General features: G+C 41.4%; 1 protein-coding gene across 17 annotated transcripts in view; it reads left to right on the forward strand.

Moving 5' to 3' along the window:
* UNC80 (unc-80 homolog, NALCN channel complex subunit) overlaps positions 1-23,703 on the forward strand; it is a 167,642-nt gene that overhangs the window by 97,804 nt on the left and 46,135 nt on the right. For 14 of the 17 annotated variants that reach the window (XM_084893323.1, XM_084893324.1, XM_084893337.1 and 11 more), the window contains 13 exons: positions 21-128; positions 1,482-1,620; positions 6,229-6,410; positions 6,924-7,055; positions 9,097-9,283; positions 9,901-10,032; positions 10,993-11,136; positions 11,905-12,005; positions 13,197-13,283; positions 17,461-17,644; positions 20,758-20,852; positions 22,342-22,431; positions 23,147-23,248. In XM_084893323.1, coding sequence (XP_084749449.1) covers positions 21-128; positions 1,482-1,620; positions 6,229-6,410; positions 6,924-7,055; positions 9,097-9,283; positions 9,901-10,032; positions 10,993-11,136; positions 11,905-12,005; positions 13,197-13,283; positions 17,461-17,644; positions 20,758-20,852; positions 22,342-22,431; positions 23,147-23,248 — 1,683 coding nt within the window. The remainder of the gene's footprint in view (positions 1-20; positions 129-1,481; positions 1,621-6,228; positions 6,411-6,923; positions 7,056-9,096; positions 9,284-9,900; positions 10,033-10,992; positions 11,137-11,904; positions 12,006-13,196; positions 13,284-17,460; positions 17,645-20,757; positions 20,853-22,341; positions 22,432-23,146; positions 23,249-23,703) is intronic. The other 3 variants (XM_084893332.1, XM_084893326.1, XM_084893327.1) reach the window with 2 other exon arrangements.

A 23,703-nucleotide genomic window follows, 5' to 3' on the forward strand; every position in this document is an offset into this window, starting at 1 on the left:
ACAGCCCCTGTGCTTTCCAGTGCTCGGACAAGTCCTGCCTGAGGACGCCGTCTCTGAAGAAGAGAGTTTCCGATGCCAACCTGGAAGGGAAGAAGGACTCGGGGATGCTGAAGTACATCAGACTGCAGGTATTGGCGCCTGGACCGGGAACATTCAAGGAGCCATGACAGGCAGAGGGCTCTGGCTATCCTATTAGCTAATGCTGGGGACATACGGTGCCATTGGGCACAGTGTTGACATGATGGTTCCTTTCATTGATGAGCAAGAGTGCCACCAAGTGTGCAAGGCAGCCAACTGCCACTGCAACAGGGCTTTGGGAGTTTGGCTGTAACCACGCCTCTCCCCCTCCCCCAATGGAGCTAGGTTCCCACTGGCGTGTGGTGGCGGTGCTCATGGGTCTTGGCATGACAGCATCTGGACCCCAATCCCACATCTGCTGCTCTGGCACCAGTCTTTGGGCAACTTACCTAATTTCTCTCCATCTTAGTTATCATCTGCTGTAGGATTATAACTAGACCCATCTTAAAGAATTATTACATGGATTAAATAAAATACTGCGCTTACCTACTCATTCAGTGCTTGACACTTCGATATATTGTTATTACAATCAAAGCTCTAAGTCATAATACATTTCTCTGAGCAGGGAGGGGGAAAGAGGCATTTTTACAATTTTCCTGGGAAGTGTTTAAAATGATGGTTAAAGACCTAGACTCCCTTGGAACCTACATTGATTGCCTAAATTATCTGAAATAATGGATTACATGGGATTTTGTGGGCTAATCAGGGGTAATACCCATAAGATGTAATAGTATTTCAAGAGCAAAATGCCATCCAAATTCACCTTGATTTGGAAAACTAACTTTCTGAGTAAAACTCCTTTGTAAATTAGAGATTGCTCTTAGTTATCAGTGGAAATCAAGTCTTAACAGGAATGGAAAACAGGATGCTTCCAAAACCCATCTGGCCTGGCCAGCATGGCTCAGTGGTTGAGCTTCAACCTGTGAACCACGAGGTCATGGTTCGATTCCCAGTCAGGGTACAAGCCCAGGTAGCGGGCTCAATCCTCAGTGTGGGGGGTGCAGAAGATAGCCAATCAATGATTCTCATCATTGATGTTTTGATCTCCCTCTCCCTTCCTCTCTGAAATCATATATATATAATTTTTTAAAGCCCATCAGGACTCTTAGCACAGATATGTTGGCTGGAGACTCGTTTTTCTCCTAGAGCTGTACTTTATAGTTTATTCTTTAGGTGTTTGCAAAGCCATTTTTGGTGAAAGCATCATAAAATTAGTATGATTTTTTTTCTAATTATGTACCAACTAAGAAGGTATAAAGCTTATAATATGCCATGCCAATAAACACGCTCCATTTTAGAAGGTGTTCTAAGACCATTAAGGAAAGGCCTGGGAGAAGGGGCACATGAGGCTCAAGGTGCGTGGAGCAGTCCCGCAAGCCAAGCTTTGGTTTCCCTGTTCCCAGGTGATGAGCCTGTCGCCTGCCCCCTTGTCTCTGCTCATCAAGGCGGCGCCGATCCTGACAGAGGAGATGTATGGGGACATCCAGCCAGCCGCCTGGGAGCTCCTGCTCAGCATGGATGAGCACATGGCTGGGGCGGCAGGTAAGGAGAGACCCCCCGGGACCCCGGTCCTGCTGACGCGCGTCCCGGGGTTGAAAGGAGAGAGACGCAGTTATCCCCCTCTTACTCCTCGGGCAGATGGTCAGCCATCGTGAGGACTCCGAACGGAGCCGCGCACTGCAGTGAGGCGGGCCACGGCTCTGTGTGGACTCTCCATTTCCCTGTGTAGTTTGCACAGGTCTCTCCCAGGCTGTCACCAAATTATAGAGTAGTTTTCTCCGGAACCTGCATGTTCTCCATATTTCACAAAAGGTCAAATTCTTTTTTTGTGGTGGTGTTGTTTTATTGCCCAGATTTACCATGAACCACCATCGTTTGCTTTCTTTAAATCTTATGTGAGCAATGTTCTTTAAAAAAAAAAAAAATCTTTATTGATTAAGGTGTAACATATGTGACCTTATTCCCCCAATACTCCCCCCCAATCCCTCACTCATGCCTTCACCCCCCTCTTGTCTGTGTCCATTGGTTAGGCTCATATGCATGCATACAAGTCCTTTGGTTGATCTCTCCCTCTTACCCCCACCCTCCCCATGAGCAATGTTCTATATCCAAATTATAATATTAAAACAAATTTGTTGAAACTTAAATTGCATGTCCAAAGGTAGTAGGTGCAAAATGTGGGCTCTTCACTTTTTTCCTGCTTTTTGAACATATTTCTTTAGTTTTATATACTTATTTTTATTGCAGAATACAAAGGTGATAATTCAAATCATACAAAAAAGTATGAAATTAAGTGTAACTCTTTTCCCTTGACTCCCAATCCACTTCCCCAGAGGCAAACATTTTTAAGTGTCTCAGGACCCTTCTGGGGTACACTAGGTATATGTATGCATGTATATATTGTATGTGTTGCATGTTTCCTTTTTTTCACACAAACAGGACAACACCATTTGTATTTTACATTTTTCATTTATATCTAGGAGATCCATTTTTTAATTTAAAGAGTTTATTTGAGCAAAAATGCAATTCCGGTTGAGCAGTGCCAAAGCAGAAGGGATGAGCTCTCTACCTGGAGTTCAGAAAGAGACGTTTATAGAGAAAAGACAGAGCAAACTAAGACAGTTATTGACCGGCTATAACTTAAAGCCCAGTTGACTGACTGTGATTGGTTTTCCTTGGCATTTTGATTGACATCCTTGCAGCATTTCCAGGCTGAGTTTTTGGGTTGCTTACACAGGCCCCCATGGCATTAAAGCCACATCCCTATAATGGCCTCCTTGTTTAACTAACTTAACCATCTCCTCCTTTTGGTCACCTTCTCATATGTGAGATACTGATTTTAAAAATTGGTAAAAAACAAACAAACAAACAACAAAAAACCAACTGGTATGAGCACCACTTTCAGTCACATTAGAGTTAAGTTGCTTTTTGTCTCATTGTGAAACCTATAGGCTATGCTGTCAGATCTGTGGAAGCATTATTTTGCTGTTCATGTCTTTGTTCATTTTATCTTTGTGTCTCTAAGCACAGTGATGTGCCGCTGATAGCTGAGCATGCATATCAGACCTCTGAGAGAACACAGCACACCAGGGAGACGTCAGTGGTAACTATTAGAAGGAAACTGGAGTATAGTCCTTAGCCAGGGCCCCCATGAAACAGACCAGTGGCATCAAATAAAGCAAACATTTATTTATAATTTTCTAGCTGAAAGGGCATGAGCCAGTTGGCTTGTTTGTGCATTTCTTAGATTTGCTACAACACAGAGGTGCTGACCCGGCACAGTGTGAGGTACTTGCTGTGACACAGACAATAAGGAAATCATTCTAAAACCTCCTTAGCAAGAAGCTCCAGGGACTTTTGTTGTGCAGCTAGGGCCTTAGCAGTAGATTTAGCAATGGTTGCCAGAGTTAAGGTGCATAACAGAGAGAAAAATCAAGTAGTGAAGATGCAAAAGAAAAAAAAAGTTTCATGGGGAATAAGGGTGGGGGAGGAAGAGATTAACCAAATAAATTATATGCATATATGCATAACCATGGACATAGACTATAGGGTGGTGAAGACCTGGGGCAGAGGACAGGGGCATACTAGAAGGGGTTAATGGGGGAAGGAAAAGGACATCTGTAATACTTAACTATGAAAGTAATTTAGCCCTAGCCAGTTTTGCTCAGTGGATAGAGCATTGGACTGCTCCAGTTTGACTCTGATCAAGAGCACATACCTTGGTTACAGATTCTTTCCCAGCCCACATCATGGTCAGGGCACATGCAAGAAGCAACCAATTGATGTGCTTCTCTCACATCAATGTTTCTCTCTGTCTTTCCCTCTCTTCCACTCTCTCTAAAATCAATGGGGAAAAAATGTCCTCAGGTGAGGATCAAAAAAATAAAAATAAATATAAAAATGATATCATAGAAATCATGTCACTACACTTGCTATATGATCCAGCCATTCCACTCCTAGCGCAAAACAAGAACAAAAAGATGAGGACCTTGATCTGTGATCCTGGGAGAGTTGTTTGGCCACAAGATGGCGCCTGCTTCTGGGGAGGACTCTCACAGTGAACTTGAATTTTAGATTTCTCTAGGGTCTGAAGTTCCGAGAATCTGGAGGAGCTCTTTTTAGTTGGAGGATGGAGAGCCAATATTCAAGTCCCTGAAGTTTGGCTGCCATCTGCATAGTGAGGAGGGCCTAAAATGGTTCATTTCTAACAGATTTAAGGGCAGTCTTTATTTTTAGTGATTCCAAGTCAGAAGGGTGGAGGGGAAATTGGAAATGTTCGTTAAGAGAGTTGTGGCGAGATATTTGAGGAAACTGTAAGAATTCAGAATCTAGTTCGGTGTACAGATATATAATAAAGCCTCCAAGATAATGTACAGGCCTAGAATCTTCTATCTATAAGGTTGTATTATAATTTTCTACCTAACCATATTTTTTTTCCACCAACAACCACCCTTATTTCTATCAAAGACTATCACAGTAAGATGAATTTGTTTGCAAAATAAATCTAGTCTTTTTAAAGTTGGCTTGATCATTTATATGAGTGCAATGAGTGTAGTGCTTGACCTCTTTTTAAATGTGTTTTCCTGGAACTTTTTGTAAGAAATCTTAGGTTGGATTTTTAAAAGCCTCTCCAGACTAAAAAGCCAAGCCAAAAACTCACCATCAGACTTCACCTACAATAATTATCTACCGTGTTTCCCTGAAAATAAGACATCCTCCGAAAATAAGACGTACTTACAGGTTTCCTTCTGAGTGAAAAATAAGGCATCCCCCTGAAAATAAGGCCCCCCTAGGCTAAACATGAGAGATTTGGTCCACTGATTCTGAAAGAAATGGAGTCACAAGAAATTCACCAGGAAATTCAGGAATTGGGTTGTTATGATGATGTTCCAGAAGATGATGACATGATTGTCATTGAATAAATGAGTAAATTCTTGATACTGTAGGATTCACAGTTTGTCTGGCTTGTGTTGACAACTATCATACTACCGTACCATATACGTGTAATAAATTTCCTTTTTTTTTCATTTAACAATAAATGTGTACCGTATTCTTCTTCATGGAAAAATAAGACATCCCCTGAAAATAAGACCTAGAGCATCTTTGGGAGCAAAAATTAATATAAGACACTATCTTATTTTTGGGGAAACAGGGTGGCATTCAGGTAAATTCCTCTCTTCTTGAAGTCCCAAAGACATCCAGTTCCTGGGCCTACATGGAAGTGATCTTCCTTACTCACCTGGATAGCCTGCAGGGAACCAAGCCAGCTTTTTCCAAGAGGCTTTTATTGGCTCCATCAAGTCAACCTTAGTTTCTTAAAACTGTTTGGTCATATCTGATTTCATGCATATTCTCATTTTTCATTAACTTTATAACTCATGACTTTATGTTCTGACCTTTCTCTTATTGTCATTTATATTTTCTGGAAATTAAAAAGCCCAGCTGGCATGGCTCAGTGGTTGAGCATCGACCTATAAACCAGGAGTTCAATCTCTGGTCATGGCACATGCCCAGTTGCAGGAGGCAGCCGATCAATGATTCTCTCTCATCATTGATGTTCCTATCTCTCTTTCCCTCTCCCTCTCTGATATCAATAAAAATATATTTTTTAAAAAACAGCAATGATAATAGGGTTTATTAATCTCTTTCAGCTTTTCGATCTCTTCTTACTCTAGGAAGGGTAAAAGTTTAAAAAGTCTATAAGGTAGATTTTATTTTTAACACAGCTGATGTCACTGAGACAGCTTTGAATTGATATTTTTACATATTGTCCCTGGGTTATTATAAGGTGTCTCTAGCCACTTCCTAAAGAGGATATTTCAATATGCAGTCTCCTTTTTGCACTTGCTTCCTCTGGCATTCACTTTGCACTGTGCGCCAAAGCAGACTTCGCCTAGAATGAGTTATTCTATTGGCATGTCGTGTTGTCGCTGCCCTGGCCCCAGACACTGGAAGCCTGTGTGGTTGTCACGTAGGATGGCGTTTGGTTTCCAGCGACTGGAACGAGGTTTGCTCTTCCCGATGCTGGTGGCCCGGCTCGAGGAGCTCAGAAGTCCTTTGGAGGAGAGGGGAGCAATCCTCCCTTCTCTCCGTCCCCTGAAACCATGCCGTGAAAAGCCGCGTGGCTGATGATTCGATGACTGTCTCCAGCTGCCATGTTCCTGCTGTGTGCCGTGAAAGTCCCCGAGGCCGTGTCCGACATGCTGATGTCAGAGTTCCAGCATCCGGAGACAGTGCAGAGGCTGAATGCCGTCCTCAAGTTTCACACGCTCTGGAGATTTCGCTATCAGGTCTGGCCCCGGATGGAGGAGGGAGCGCAGCAGATTTTCAAGGTGAGGGATCCTGCCCACGTGGCAATTAGATGAACAAGCCCCACCCAAACGTTGTTGAAATCCTTGAACCAAGTCTGCAGTGTATGGCCTAAGAGATGCTTCTTTTCGTGTTTCTCTGATTATATAAGTAAACTTAACTCATCGGTGAGTGAATTCTTATTGTTAAAAAATAAAATATAGACGAACATAAAGTAAGAAAATCAAATCTCTGTAAACCTCTAGATATCACTACTATCCCCAGAGGTAAGCACTTAAAAGTTCGGTGTATAATCATCCAGACATTTCACTATCTACACACAGAGAGATGTATTTGGAGGATGGGGGGTTAACAAAAATAGGGACCATTTAGTTGAAACCCTTCATTTGATTAATGAGTAAACTGAGCCCTAGAGCGGTTCATCCTGTGCTCTATAACATCCTGAGCTCTGTGAGATTATGTCATAATCATACTTCTGAGTCATTCAAAATTATTCTTCATCTTACTCATCTCATTCTTTTTATATCAACTAACAGATCCCGCCTCCCAGTATAAACTTCACCCTGCCCTCGCCAGTGCTTGGAATGCCGTCTGTCCCGATGTTTGACCCCCCGTGGGTCCCTCAGTGCTGCGGGAGTGTCCAGGACCCCATCAATGAAGACCAGTCTGTGAGTAATTGGCACTTTCTTTCCCCCAGGCTTCATGGTGTACATGTTAGAGAGGCAAACTAGGAATGTGTTCATGTTTATTTGTTGTCATAATAACATAATAACAACACAGTGGCCTTAGCATATCATTAGAATATTACACTTTGATTGGTTGAACGGTTGACTGGTTGACCAGACACTTAGCATATTAGGCTTTTATTATATAGAGCATTATGTATTTATACTGTGGTAGATATGTGAGATTTAAAAAATAAAATAAATCACATAAGTAATGGGTTTATATGAGAAGTAGATCTCTTTCCTCTTCCTTTCCACGATTTTGACTTTCTCTTTTATTAACCTTATGAAATAAATGACCTTCAGTTAAAACCAGTTCAAACAATATGCAGAGTATTAAAAATCATTTGTCTTTAATGTTTAAAGAGTGAATCATTGATATCACCCCAAATCCTAAAGGATTTTTTCAGAAATCACAGACATTCTTTTTTTTTTTATTATTGATTATGGTCTCACATAATTGTCCTTATTCCCGCATTCCCATCCCAAACCCCTCCCTAGATATGCCCCTCAAGCCCCCGTTGTCCATGGCCACTGGCCAGGCCCATATGTATGCACACAAGTCCTTTGGTTGATCTCTTCCCCTTACCCCCATCCTCCCTTACTTTCCCTCTGAGGTTTGAGAGCCTGATTGCTGGTTCTCTTTCTCTGGGTCTGTTTATGTTGTTCATTATTTCCTCTAGATGTGTGAGATCATGTGATCCAAGAAATACCCTTGTAAGAACCTAAACTGCAACAAGCCATAATGGATATGCTGAGAGGCAAATGAGTCAGTCTGTAGTGAGTTCCTTTCTGGGCCAACAGTTCTTTTGAGTCCCAATTTCAATGCCAGATAGTTCCTTATGTGTACATGCCAGCCATGATATTTCAGATCTGGTTGGTGGACAAATGGCGGTAATGCAGGTCCGACCATCTCTGGTTTGGTCCTGGGCATCCTTCAGCAACCCGCAGCTGCTGTCTGCTGGTATGCTGAGGCGTCGTCAGCATCTTCCATCTCTGAATTGTGTCTCTTCTGTCTTCATGGCTGGAGCGCTTCTGTCTATTCCTCTCTGTTAAAGGATTCCAGATGGTCTTGGAGTTGTTTTCTGAAAATATACATATTCTTGACCAAAAGTTAATAAAGGGATATTTTCTTTAAATTTGATTTGGGATTCTTTTCCATTCTCTCTTCCCCCAAAAAATGATTTTCCGCTGGCTTATTTTGTCACCATATGTGTATTTTCATGGGTATCTTGCTGTTAGCGTTTCGAATGAAGGTTAATTTTCTAAAGCACAAATTTTTTAGATGTAAATTATTCTCAGGATATTTTTCCTTACATGATATTCTTCCACTGTCACCCCCTTTTTTACTTTAAATAATATGAAACTTTTGGAAATTTTATACTGTAGTCTTTTTTTTTTTAATATATATATTTTATTGATATTTTACAGAGAGGAAGAGAAAGGGATAGAGAGTTAGAAACATCGATGAGAGAGAACCATCGATCAGCTGCCTCTTGCACACCCCCTACTGGGGATGTGCCCACAACCAAGGTACATGCCCTTGACCGGAATCGAACCCGGGACCTTTCAGTCCGCAGGCCGACGCTCTATCCACAGAGCCAAACCGGTCCCAGCTATACTGTAGTCTTGATAGCTTTTACATTTTAACTTATTTGCGCTACACTATGACTACTTTAGGTTCATAACATGTTGTGCAATTTTACCGTGGGACACTCTGCCAATAAGAATTTTTGTTAACCCTTTAGGAATAGCTTTTTGAACATTCTTGAAGAATTATTCCGATTGAGTGAAAAACAATAGCTGAGTTGTACCAACCTGGGAACTTGGTAGAAAAACAAGTAAATCTCCCCAACTTAGATCATGGAGGCACTAATGTTTCCTGAGGACAGAGTACCATATTTGTGTAATTCATTGAACACTCTATGCTTGGGACCTCGCAGAAGAGTTGCTATTCAATAAACTTGCCTTCATGTCTCCATAGAAATCCTTTTCCGCCCGGGCTGTGTCCCGTTCCCATCAAAGGGCAGAACACATCTTAAAGAACTTGCAACAGGAGGAAGAGAAGAAGCGTCTTGGCCGAGAAGCCAGCCTCATCACCGCCATCCCCATCACCCAGGAGGCTTGCTACGAGCCCACCTGCACACCCAACTCAGAGCCGGAGGAAGAAGGTGCCCTCTGCACACAGGGCTTCTTGTGGGGCGGAGTCCCGGGAACGGGAAAGAGCTTGCACTAAAGGAAACATTGATAATTTTATGTGAAATAAGGTGATATGCTTCCTCTGTCTCTCTCCCACCTCCTGACTCTGTCCTAAGAAAGAAATATTTCAATTTTCTAAATGATCACAGTCGGTCTGTTTCAAGAGGTGAATGATAGCCACACTGAACAAGCCAGTATGAAAATGGACCAAGCAGTGATTGCGATTCAGGGAACAGCTAAATCTGGAGTGTTTACAAAAGTAGATGCCATCAGTCTTTCATCATTAAAAATAGGATTAGTCTATTAACTACCTTCAACCCTCAGAAGTACAGACAATTTGTTGGTTGGTATCAGAAAATGACTTAGGAACCCTTCTGGAATCAGTGATTCTCTGCTTTGCTTTTTATGGAACCTTGGGGAGGAATTTTATCTTTCTGATATATATTTTTCCTTTTCTAAGTATACTTTAACTTATTTAAGATTTATGCTGTGAGAGCAGTATACACTTATAATGCAAGTACAGCTAGAGTTGTGATAATAGCTATTTTGTTATGAAACCAAAGTTCACGTTCCCCATATTCTTTGCCAGTAGAAGAAGTCACCAATCTGGCATCCCGCCGACTGTCTGTCAGTCCATCCTGTACCTCCAGTACTTCCCACAGGAATTACTCCTTCCGCCGAGGGTCGGTCTGGTCGGTGCGTTCGGCTGTCAGTGCTGAAGGTGTGTCCTCTTGCAAATACGATATTTATTCCTCATGACATGTGGATTTTGAAACAGTTTCCAGTTAACATTATTTCACTTCACTGCCTTCATTAAATAGCTTGTTTCATAACTTGAAGTTCTAAAAATATATTGGATTGAATGGTAGCCTAAAAAATTTATCATTGATTTTATCCAGCAATTGTCCTTTATAAGTTGTTGCTGAGGGTTTCATAGACTCAATTGCCAGCTAACAGCCTACACATTACAAATCCAAATCTGTAAGGGTGGGACTCACACATCAGTATTTCTTAAATCTACTCGGTATCTCCGTGTGTGGCAAATTTCTAGGAAGATGTTTTAAGAAGCTGTTCTGGAATCATGAAACAACCAAAGAAAGACCACAGCTTATGCTCCTCCTGTAATGAAATCTGATTCTAGGGGGAAGAGGGATGTGATGTTCTTCATTCCCAATAATTTAAAAGATATGCCTCCCTGATAATGAGCAGCTACCTGGGACTCACTGCTTCATGATTATCAAATTTCATCCCTGATTCAGAAAGTCATCAAAAAGTCATACAGAAATGATACTTCATGGTTATGCAAGTTTCATCACTCATTTATAAAATCATATTTAAAAAGTTGTACAGAAACCATTGGTTATCACCCCTTGGCTACACAACCCGGGGGAACTTTAAAAAATGACCAGTGCTGATGGAGATGATGTTAACATAAGGGTTAACATGAAGATCAACTGAATAGATTTGAACAACCAGAAGGAAACCATTATACTTATATTGATTTCATGTTTCAAAAGGGTACCAAGAAAACTCAATGGGGAAAGAATAGTCTTTGCAACAAATGATGGTGGGATACCTATAAACCAACGCATGTTAAATAAGTAGGTCTTGAACTGAGAAGTGTTATTCACTAGAATTACAATACTGAATAAGAGCACCTCGATTATGTCTCCTGCCTCAGATGAAGAGCACACCACGGAACACACGCCAAATCACCATGTGCCTCAGCCCCCACAGGCGGTGTTCCCAGCATGCATCTGTGCAGCAGTGCTCCCCATTGTTCATCTCATGGAGGATGGGGAGGTACGGGAAGATGGAGTAGCAGGTACGGTTTTATTAGTAAAACCAAATACTTACACTGTTCCTGTGGTATAGGATAGTAGGGTGTTCTTGCCTGTATTAACTATTGGCCACATGTTGAGTTGTCCTATGCATATGTTACAGTTATAGGTTTGCAGTATACTGTACTTTACCACTATCACTTTCTCTTCCTCTCCAACTTTATGACTAAAAAAATTGCACTTAAAATAAGTAGCTGGGTGCAGGGGCATTGTTCATGACCAGAGAACAGAACAACACTTATTTGGCCACCTGGAAATCAAATGGTGATTTTAGCCACCTTAGAAATCTTAGCTGTTAGCTTTGCATCGCTAATGCCATCTTTCCACTTGGTTATATTTCCAAAGAAAATAATTGAAACATGAAATGATAAACTGGAGGTAGAGATGATTTACATTTGTAACAGTTTAATATTCTTAATGTTCAAAAAAAAAAAGTAATGATTTTTTAAATCCCCCCCCAAAAAAAAGGGCAAAAGATATAGATACAATCTAATGACAATAACAACTGTAAACAACATTTTTGTTTAAAACAATGAAATATTACACTTCAGCTGAAAGAACTACAAAGGTTATTTTAAATGAAAATACCCATGGTTGGTATCGATAAAAGGGGGTGCAAGGGAGGAAAGTTCAAACTTTTTTAAGGCAAAAACAATAGAGACTAATTAAAGCTTAGTAAATTGCTTGAATACTTTATCTAATAGGTTTATTTCCATTTAAGACAAATAGTCAATTTCCTTTCTCTTCTAAAGTGAGTGCTGTGGCCCAACAAGTCTTGTGGAACTGTCTAATTGAAGATCCATCAACAGTTCTTCGACATTTTCTGGAAAAACTGACCATCAGCAATAGACAAGTAAAGTGCTCTTTTTTAATGTGTAGCTATATGTGTGAACATTGTTAAAAACAAACAATTCTGTGTGTGCAACATCCCTGTCTTCTGATAAAGATAGGATGAGCAATGTTAAACTTTGTTGTTTTCTTTCTAATTTCTCTATTAACTGATGTATCCATAGTGTACCTATGGTGCACTGCTTAGGATAACACTATGATATAACCAAACAGATTCTCAGTCTTTTAAACAAAGATTAAATTCAGTATAATTTTCTTAGAACATCTGTTGAACTCTGCTTGGTAGACTGTGATAGATGCAGGTATGGTTATTAAAATACATTGAAACTCTTTATTCAAAAATTCTAATTTAATAAGACTGTGCCAAGTAAAAGTAGTTTTCTGAGCAATGGTAAAACTCACTGATTACTGAAAGGTATGTTCATTTATATGTTATGATCCTGTTTGCTAGAAGCCTGAGTTTAGCTTCTGAAATGTAAGGTTGATTACATTTTTATTATCTTCTCTTGGCCTAGCTCAGTGGTGGGCAAACTCACTAGTCAACACAGCCAAATACCAACAGTACAACGATTGAAATTTCTTTTGAGAACCAAATTTTTTAAACTTAAGCTTCTTCTAACGCCACTTCTTCAAAATAGACTCACCCAGGCCGTGGTATTTTGTGGAAGAGCCACACTCAAGGGGCCAAAGAGCCACGTATGGCTCTCAAGCTGCAGTTTGCTGATCACGGGCCTAGCTTTACCTGTTTCACTCGAAATCTAAGAAGTTAAGCTATGAAGTTCAATAAGCCTGGTTTGCTTAATGGCGGTTCTCCAGTCTTCTGGTCTAGGCTCCACCCTTTAGGAATGGGCACAGGTGTTTAAAAAAAGAATTTTAAAAAGCATAAGTTCTCTGCATGTTTCATCATGCCTGGCAGCCATAGCAAAGAGAGTTGATGAAATATACCACTTTCCCATGATTTTTAAAAAAGTTGTCCAACTGCTGCTCAGTGATTTTATATATTAGCTCCTAGGAGAAGGTGTTAGAGTTGGTTTAAACACTGTCACAAGTATCACATAGACTATGTTAAAATGTCGAACAAAATGGAAATCAAATGTGGGCAAAAGTAGGGAATATCCAACCCCCTACTTTTTAAAAGGTTAATTTTATTGCCTACAGCATGACAGCTGAATGACGTAGAATTCTTTTCTTTCAGGATGAGTTAATGTACATGCTGCGAAAACTTCTCCTGAATATTGGAGACTTTCCTGCTCAGACATCTCACATCCTGTTCAACTACTTGGTGAGTTTCAGCCTCCAGGAGATTATAAACATTCCTTCCAAGTAAGAAGCAACAACAAGAGAAAAGGTCTTCCCATTAACGTGTGACTGAAAGTGAATCGTAGTCAGCTAAATACAGAGCGGCCAGAAATACTCTGGCCACTCACAGTATATTCTATATAATAAAAGGCTAATATGCAAATTGTCCCCTTGATCACGAGGTTCGACCAGCAGGCAGGCTGGCTAACCACCCATGTCCCCTTTCCCTGGCCAAGTTGGCTGGACCCCACCCATGCACGAATTCATGCACTGGGCTTGAATATATATATATATATATATATATATATATATATATATATATATATATACACACACACACACATATATATACATATACATACACATACACACACACACACACACACACACACACACAGAGTGGCCAGATTATTATGCATTCAGAGATCATAATAATCTGTCTACTCAGTGTATCATAATCGGCTAAGTTCCCTCTCTGGCACAGTCCTTGATATGTGGTGGGTGCTCAATAAGTGTTAGCCTCCTCTCTGTCTTGGGCATTCTACAACTTCCTCATGTTAGTTCCTAATTTTGGTTTGAGAAAACCCATAGTATGTAGTTTTTTGTCATTTTTCCCTTATCTCACTATCACACACACACACACACACACACACACACACACACACTCGTGCACACAAATATTGCCCTAAGTGGAAAGTATTTGTAAGTGTACTTTAGTATGCGAACTATCTATGCCTTAAGCCATCCTGGCAACTCCTTTCTGCACCCTCCAGAATTTACCCGTTTCTTTGCATTCTCCTTGCACCCTATGCAGTTTGGGGACTGTTCGTATGATGCCTGTTGTTTGAAATTGCACCTTCATCCAGGCAGACAGATGCCAAATAAATGTCTGTGCTGAGAGAAACTCTTCCTTCCCCATTGCTGTCATTGGTCTTCCAGCAGGTTGGGGAGTCGAAGAGTTGTTCCTATGCGCCTGTAGCAAAATGATAAATGCAGCTTACACGACAGCATTAACGTGCAGAGGACATTGGTAATTCCTTTCTCCTCTCTATGGCTGGTTTGGTTTTTCTCCTAAGAGCCCACCTGGTGGTTGACAAGGAAAGTAATAAAAATCATGTCCAATCCCGTTTTAAGCTCAGACTGATAAAAAGTCTATAAATAGTACCTTTGGATGGTGTTCAGTGTCTCTTGGCTAAAAATACTTAGTTTCTAGGAATTCCCGTCCCTTCCAACTGCTTTCATCTTCAAACACCATGTGAAGCTGGGAAGAAAGAAGACCTTTGCTCAGCCTTCCATCCCTGCTCAATGTTTGCTCTGGCTCTTGCTTTCATGAGACGGTGCCCTCTCTCAGCCAGTGGACACCAAAGCCCATGGCTGCTGTGACTTGGGGTCCCTCTGCTCTTAACAGTGATTTCTGAGAGACGTCTTTTATCTAACAACTATTATAGATGTGCATGGGAGGGATATTGGGAACATTAATTCATCTCTTCCAGACTTTGTTAGGGACATCGATCAGATTTCTGAGAGACCTCACCTCAGCCCCTGCTGAGTTCTGGGAGTGAGTCCCAAATGGCTACAGCTAGAGGACCCTATACAAATGACACCGGCATTTGCCAATTCTATCTAGAAACTCTCCAGCCAAACCTTCTGCTACTTCTGGTCCTGTCTACATCTCACAAAAGCCAAAAGTAGATCATCAAAGCCAAATATCAAGGCCTCCCTCAGGTGTGTGCTCTGCCCAGTTTATGTTGCGTCCAGGTTGGTGTGGAATGTCTCTGAGTTGAACTCTTGTCAGACACCCTCACAGCGACTGGGAACAAGGGCCCCTTCAGGGTGCCCGCCCATTCCCAGGCCACTAGGTATGGGAAGTGCTTCCTGGACCACTGCTCTCTTCCCTCCTTTAGCATGGAGGTACAAAGATGACATCTCACTTCCCTTCTGCCATACACTTCCGTCAATTCCAAAATCAAAACAACTTTAGTGGTAGACACCGTCTTCTTAGCTGGGTAATGCATAAGAGAAAAGGGATAACGATAACCATGCTTTGCCTTTGCTTTGAAACCTTGTTTGAATGATTACAAATTTCTGTTTCTGCGTTTCTGCCTAAACCTTAGTCTTTCCCTGAATCCCATGCACATGGATATTTTAGGTGGACTAGGGAAAGGATCTTGTACTCAGAATGGCACAATAGTGAGGAGCATAGCAGTTTTTAAACCATTACTCTTATTATACGTCTTTTATCTAACAACTATTATAGATGTGTGTGGCAGGGATATTGGGAACACTAATTCATCTCTTCCAGACTTTGTTAGGGACATTTATTTTATTTTAATATATTTTTATTGATTTCATAGAGGAGGGGAGAAGGAGAGAGAAACACCAATGATGGAGAGAGAACCATCGATCAGCTGCCTCCTGCCCACCCCACACTGGGGACTGAGCCCATAAGCTGGGCATATGACTGGACCGGGAATCGAACTGCAACCTCCTGGTTCACAATTTGACGCTCAGTCACTGAGCCATGCCGGCTGGGCAGTTGTTAGGGACATTTCCATCCACTGCGTAACTTGACTCAGAGATCTTCCGCCTGGGGTCTGAGCGCCTCTGGGCCTAGGTGCAGACTTTTACAGGAGTGTGCTGCCCACAACGTTGTAAGGGAATAAATCTCCAAATCTTCAGCTTATGAATATGTATTAACGCTGTTTGAGCATGCTTGCCCTCTCAATCGTCATTCTCCTACAGCACACAGAAAGTGCCCCCACCCCACCCAGACCATCACAGGTCCCAGCAGGCTCCATTGACAGACACATTAGACCACATGTGTCAAACACAAGGCCCGCGGGCCAAATCCAGCCCGCCAGGCCTTGCAATGTGGCCCGCACTGCGCTGTCATCACTGCATTCCGCTGTCAGTTTATGACATTGTCAGTTTATGACTGTTCAGTAAATATTCGGCCCGCGATTTAGGCTGGATTTTAGATTTTGGCCCCTTCTCTGATTGAGTTCGACACCCCTACATTAGACAGAGAGAGGCGATGCACTCTGTTAGTTTTAAGGAAGCCACATTTCTGACTGGTCGAGGCACTTAAAATCCATAGGACTTCGCACCTTTTCTCTCTTTTACAGATCTCCACGAGGGCTGATGTTGACCCTCATTAGGTTATCCAGCCTTCAGATTAGATCAGTGACACTGATGTTTTCAATGTAACTGGAAACTTGTATAGGATTAGCAAGTTTTTTAAGGAACAATGGATAAAAGCCACCAGAAGGGGGGTGAACTTTTACACTTTCTTTCTGATTTTTGTTGGGCATCATTGAATAAGGCAGTGAAAGTGTATTTCATCAAGCTTGATGAAATACACATTCCAGTTACAGTCAGTTCTGCTCTTATTTAAATGTATAGAATGTTTAATATACTCTATTCCTATTAACAAAAGGTAACCTTATAATGAGGCATTTTAAATGTCAGCTTAAAACGTACAGGACATGCAGCCTTCAAAGTTACTGAGAGGACACAGTGGCTTTAAAGTTCACCGACTTAGCCAAGCAGAGTGCTCTTCAGTTCAGACCATTAGACATAACCCAGTCTGCCAAGAGTGTTTGGGCAAATATCATACAGAGGTTATTATTAGGTCACCCAACTACCTGAGCGGCAAGTGGCTTAAAGCCTGGAAGACTGATCTGCTTTCCTCTTAAGAAGCAGCATTTTTAGTGACACCTATAAACTGGCAGCAATCCATTCTGATCAGTGTTTTGCCCTCTCCTGCTTACTGCCATGCAAGTGTTGGAGAGCCCTGGCCAGTGCGGCTCAGCTGATTGGGCATCATCCTAAGCACCGAAGTGTTGCCCTTCAGATTCCTGGTCAGGGCACATGCCCAGGTTGCGGGCTCAATCCCCGTTAGGGGACGCGTTAGAGGCAGCCGATCAATGTTTCGCTCTCACATCCATGTCTCTCTTTATATATCCCTCTCGTTTTCTCTCTCTCTCTCTCTCTCTCTCTAAAAGCCAATAAACATCTTTTAAAATGAAAGTGCTAGAGAAGTATTTGAACAGAAAATACAAAGGTACAAAAAACGAATCAAGAAAAGGAAAGCCAAGGAAATGAGAATGTGCACGCAGGACCAGTGTGGCTGTGTGAACTCTCCCTGTTCTGCCTTGCAGGTGGGACTGATCATGTACTTCGTGCGGACCCCTTGCGAGTGGGGCATGGATGCCATTTCTGCCACCCTGACCTTCCTGTGGGAGGTGGTGGGCTACGTGGAGGGCCTCTTCTTCAAGGACCTGAAGCAGACCATGAAGAAGGAGCAGTGCGAGGTGAAGCTGCTGGTGACCGCCTCCATGCCAGGTAACCCACCGCTGCTTCTGGACAGCGCGGCATTTTCTTTAACCTTTTGTTATTTGTTTTTAATTTATTTTTCAATGACAGTTTCCATTCAATATTGTTTTGTTTTAGTTTCAGGTGTATAGTATAGGGGTTAGGAAACCATATACTTTAACAGTGACTAGAGGCCGGTGCATGAAATTCATGCACGGGGGTGTGTATCCCTCAGCCCGGCCTGCACCCTCTCCAATCTGAGATCCCTAGAAGAATGTCCTACTGCTCGTTTAGGCCCGATCCAGTCAAACATCTCTCTCACAATCCAGTACTGCTGGCTCCCAATTGCTAGCCTGCTTACCTTCCTGATTGCCCCTAACTGCTTCTGCCTGCCAACCTGATCACCCCTAATCACTCCCCTGCTAGCCTGATTGATGCCTAACTTCTCCCCTGCCAGTCTGTTTGCCCCTAACTGCCCTTCCTTACAGGCCTGGTCACCCCTAACTGCCCTCCCTTGCAGGCTTGATCACACCCAACTGCCCTCCCTTGTAGGCCTGGGTCCCTCCCAACCGCCCTCTCCTGCTGGCCATCTTGTGGTGGCCATCTTGTGGCCACATGGGGGCAGTAATCTTTGACCACATGGGGGCGGCCATCTTGTGCGTTAGAGTGATAGACAATTTGCATATTACTCTTTTATTAGATAGGATTAGATAAGATAGAGGCCTGGTGCCCTGGTAGGGGCCAACTGGTTTGCCCTGAAGGGTATCCTGGATCAGGGTGGACATTCCTTTAGGGCATGGGGTGGCCTGGGCAAGGAGCCTGTGGTGGTTTGCAGGCTGGCAATGCCCCCCAGTGACCCAAGGGGAGGCCCTGGGATCCAGGATTTATTTATCTTCTATAATTGAAACATAGAAGTTTCAATTGGCCGCAGCCATTTTTGTTGGGATTTATTTATCTTCTATAATTGAAACTTTGTAGCCTTGAGTGGAAGCCTGGGCCTGCCAGAGCAGGTGGAATGCTTGGCTTCCTCCATTGCTAGGGAAACCCAAGCCTCCTGCTCTCTCTGTAGCCACAGCCATCTTGGTTGGGTTAATTTGCATACTTTCTCTTGATTGGCTGGTGGGTGTGGCTTGTGGGGATGTGGCCAATTTGCATATTACTCTTTTATTAGATAGGATTTTTCAATATTTCTAGTACCCATCTGACAGCATACATAGCTATTAAAATATCATTTATTATATCTTCTCTGTATTTTATATCCCCATGACTATTCTGTAACTACCAATTTGTACTTCTTAATCCCTTCATCTTTTCACCCTCCCCACCCCCAAACCTTCGTCTCCTCTGGCAACCATCAGTCTGTTCTCTGGGTCTATGAGTCTGTTTCTATCTTGTTTGTTCTAAATAATCCTTTTAAAGACCAAGCAACTCTTTCATTCATGATTAAATTGTCAGAGTCCTGACCCTGGTATTGAGTGCTTCAAAGAATTTTTGTTTAGTACAATTCGAAAAAAATACAATAGACCCTTTAAGAGTTAGCAATTGCCAGATGAAAAGGGAGACATCAGAACTGAGATCCCTGTGAATCAGTCCTTGAAGGGTTGCCAAGGTTACAGATTTATTTAAGTCTATTGCAGAGGGCCAGCTGAGCTGAAAGCCTTTGTGAATGAATTTTTGGCACTGCAAGGAGAATAAATATTGTTTGCATGGCATGGACCCCAGTCCTTTGTAAACTCAATGAGAGATGGCTTTATGGAAAAAGGGAAAAGGAAAAATCAGGAAGAGAATCACAAAAGAATATGAAGTGTGATGTAAACTCTAGATACAGTTTCTTTTCACTTTGAATAGCTTGTATTTGTTTAAGATAAAAACTTTGCAAAGCCTTTATCCTTGTGCAGTGACTGAGGAAATATGAGATGATACATGCATTGATGTAAAAAGAAAGACACGATTGTGCATAAGAACACAGGTTCTGGCAGCAAAGAAGCTTGTGTTAAAACCAGAGAATTTCCCTTTATTGTCTGTATAATTAATATTAGCTATAAAAAAGTTCTTAATTTTTCAAGCGTTCTTTCATCTGTAACATGGGGATATAACCATACTTCACAATCCTGAGGGACAGATGAGTTTAGGTAAAATTCTCCCTACTGTACCTGACTCATGGTAAGCATCAATAAATGCTAGTTGCGCATTTACATATGTTCTGTAGATAAGTCAACAAAGTGATCAGTTTTTATTATAACAAATGAACTCATATTTTCATTCATATTCTTAAAAACAGCTCATTAAAAATCAAGGTACATCATAATGTTCACAAAGATTTGTAATTAGTGAATGAAGTAGAATAAGTGCTGTGTCACTAGCTAAGTAGAATACTGAAACTGTACATTTAAACTGTATTTAAGGTCCTTGTTTTGGATTTGCTAATATTTTCTGTTTATATTTTCTCAACCATTATTACCTGATCCTCTCATTTAAAATATAGGACATATTTGTTGCAAGGTTGAGGTTTGAATTCTGATTCTTCCACTAAATAAATGTGTTCCTTTGAATAAGTTACTTATAAGTTCTTACTTATAAGAACAAGTGCTATTTCCACATTTGTAAGATGAAAATAGTAATATCCATGCCTGGCCAGTATGACTCAGTGGTTGAATGTTGCAGGTACGATTCCCGGTCAGGGTATATGCCCTGGTTGCAGGCACAGTCCCCAATAGGGGGTGTGTAGGAGGCAGCCAATTGATGTTTCTCTCATATGTATTATCCCATCTCTCTTTCCCTCCCTCTCTCTCTAAAATCAATAAAAAACATATTTTTTTAAAAATTATAAAAAAAGAAAATAGTAAAACCCATATTAGAGTTGCTGTGAGATTTAAATATGATCGTGCACATAAAATACATGTAAAAGTATTGAGAACTCCATAAATGGTAGCTGTAATTATTTAGAAAATCAGTATATTTAAAATATATACTTAACTAAAAATAGAGGAGTGCAGTTAATACACTACAAAATTCACACTAAGCACTAATAGTAATATAATCATAACAATAAAAATATCAGCTTATTGATAAAATTTAATATTTTGTGCTTTGCTATTTTTCTATAGTAGAAGTCAGTTCATTATGATTTTTCTCTTCTGCAGGTACCAAAACCTTGGTGGTTCACGGGCAGAATGAGTGTGATATCCCAACCCAGTTACCAGTCCATGAAGACACTCAGTTTGAAGCCCTGCTAAAGGTAGGGGTGACTTCGACAGGAACAACTCTGTAATGGCACAGTGACTGTGACACTGCGCTGACCAGCCAGCTTAGAATGACATGGCACTTTTCTCTCTTCCACCCAAAACGGACATTTATCTACCTCTTCTAGAATCCCTTCCTCTATCTGTGTTTTTCCTCCATTTTCTTGGGTAACTTTCCCCACTTTTTCTGAGATCTTATCTCTGCATGGAAGTAGGCAAACTCATGCAGCTACCATGGCAGCATGGCCCTGGCGCGTCTCCCTCACTGCCGTGGGAATGCGGTGCCCTCCTGCCTCAGAGCTGCCTGGCTGGCCGCGGGGGCAGCTCTGGAGGGGCCTGGGTTTGCACTGAGCCCTGGGGCAAATCCAGCTGTCAGCTGGGACCGATGCCAGAGACTCTTCTAGTGGCATCTGTACACAGGCTTGACTTGTCACTGCTGGAAAATATTGGAGGAGCAGAAAATACATACCTTAGAATAAATCAAGTGAGTTGAGAAATTATTTTTAACGGTTATGGCATGTATTCCCCTCAAAAGAAATGCAGTCCATAGCTGCATGTCAGTAAAGTAAGGTTTTTAAGGTAATGTAGTAAGCAAACGAGTACCATGATTCCCACTGGGATCCCTGGTGTTTATTATGTGTAGTTCAAACTTTTGGTAATTGATTTCCTATAATACAACTCCAGGCTCAGAGGAGAAAAGACCTCTGAAAAATTCCGTTTTGCCAAACTTGCATATTTTATTTCAGTAGAAAGGTTGTTAAACTTCTTTCAGGTCTCACCCGGACATCTCCCAGGAATATCTAAGGCCCAAAGAGGCAAAATTGAACAGTCCCTCCATCTCCCTACGCTCTGTTCAGTGGTAGATAACATGAAGGCAGACAGAGCTCAAACCCAGGCTCCATCACAACCAGTGTGACCTAAATCAATTAACAAGACCACTCTACTGTCAGGTTCTTCTTTAACAGTCCTGGGATACTAGTGCTGGTTATACAAGTAATCTACATAGAAAGCCTTGAACTTAGAAAATGCCACATAATAAGCGCTCAATGCATTGTAGTTTGTATTATTTTTCATGTTGTTACTAAACTGCTTTCTTCCTGACATGAGACTAGTTGATGTAACTATACTTCCATGGTCCCTCACTCAGTCTGAAATATTATTGTACATCTATTAGCACTGTGAGAGTAGATGGTTTATATCACTTTACTAGTCTTTATTATATCATTCTTTGGATAACTTCATATCCAAATGTAGTGTATATCCATATATTTACATACATAAACACATATACACCCATGCATAATACATAAGACTATAAGATAAATATATATATATATATATATTTATATATATATGCACATATATATAAAATCCTTATACAAAGTTACCTTATTTTTATAATATTTGTGTTTTATAGCTTACTACCTGGCAGCACATAGTATGTTCTCAATAAACCTTTATTAAAATATATTGTTGTTATTCTAGGAGTGTTTGGAATTTTTTAACATCCCAGAATCCCAGTCAACACATTACTTTCTCATGGATAAACGATGGAACCTTATCCACTACAATAAGGTGAGACTGCGCAGCGATGACATTCACGCTGGGTTGTGTCAGAAGCTCGTCAAGGCCTTTTTGAGGGCAGCAAGCCCTCAGGAGGCATCATTGCTTAGAGATTAGGAGGATGGCCACTTAGGTCACACAACTTACCGTCTAGGTAGCTGTGAACAAGCCACTTCGCTTTTGGAACCTTCAGTTTCCTTGTCTGCAGATGGGAGGCGGTGACAATAGTATCTACTATAGGGTTGTTTTGATCCTCAAAGGAGATAAGCCAAGTAAAGCATAAAGTGATTAATTATTATTCAATCTAGAGGAAGAGTTAAGCTGCCCATATGATGACACATGTTTCTAAGGAATTTTAGTGTTTTTCTGATTCCTCCTTATGTGATGGTAAGTTTGATAGAGGGGACCTGATCTAATGAGCGAAAGGGGACCTCAGGAAGACCCGTGACATCACTTTGCAGTGACTTCCTTCCAAGTGTCATGTAGTCAGCGGCCTTGGCTCCTTGGCTTCTGACAGTACCGGGGTCTTCGGAAAAAGCACTCAGCCTGGGCGCTGGGAAGCTCTCCTGAGGAGGGCTTTTACCTTCCCTGTTATTTTGTCAAATTGGGGGATGGAAAGTAGTAAGAATCAAAATGGTTAGACAATACATATCTTTGGTTTGTGACCTAAAGAGAAATGAGATCAAAGTGTAATCATCTTTTTTGTCTTTGCGTGATCCCATCACAGACCTACGTCCGGGATATTTATCCCTTCCGGAGGTCAGTGTCTCCTCAGCTGAACCTCGTGCATATGCATCCGGAGAAAGGACAGGAGCTCATTCAGAAACAGGTACCTGACCACCTCCGTTTTATCATGTCTTTGGGATAATTGTTGGGTAAATGTGTTGCCAACCCTGAGATTCTGTGATGCTGTTAGATCCTCTATGGAGAGGATGGATAGATGGGCCCTTGATCAATAGATAGTTCCCCAAAAATAGTTTGTTTAGTTTTATAAATAGGATCATAATATAAAGTATTAAGGAATACTCACAGGATTAGAAGTACATATGACATAACTATTAGAAGATTGTCCCAGAGGTTTATGCTAGCTGGGAAATAAATAGATAGAATCAGTGCAGTGATGTCTGAAAAGAATACTGAACTAAGGTCCAGAGATTGGACTCAGACCCAGCTCTGCCCCTGACCAGTCATCTGACCTTGGGCATGCTACTAACTTCTCTTCAAATAGGAGACATAATCAAGCAGTTGTACTTGGATTGAAGAATGAAGAGCATAGGTCCTGGC

The sequence above is a fragment of the Pipistrellus hanaki genome (genome assembly GCF_964339955.1).
Source record: "Pipistrellus hanaki genome assembly, chromosome: 8".
In the NCBI taxonomy this organism is placed as follows: domain Eukaryota; kingdom Metazoa; phylum Chordata; class Mammalia; order Chiroptera; family Vespertilionidae; genus Pipistrellus; species Pipistrellus hanaki.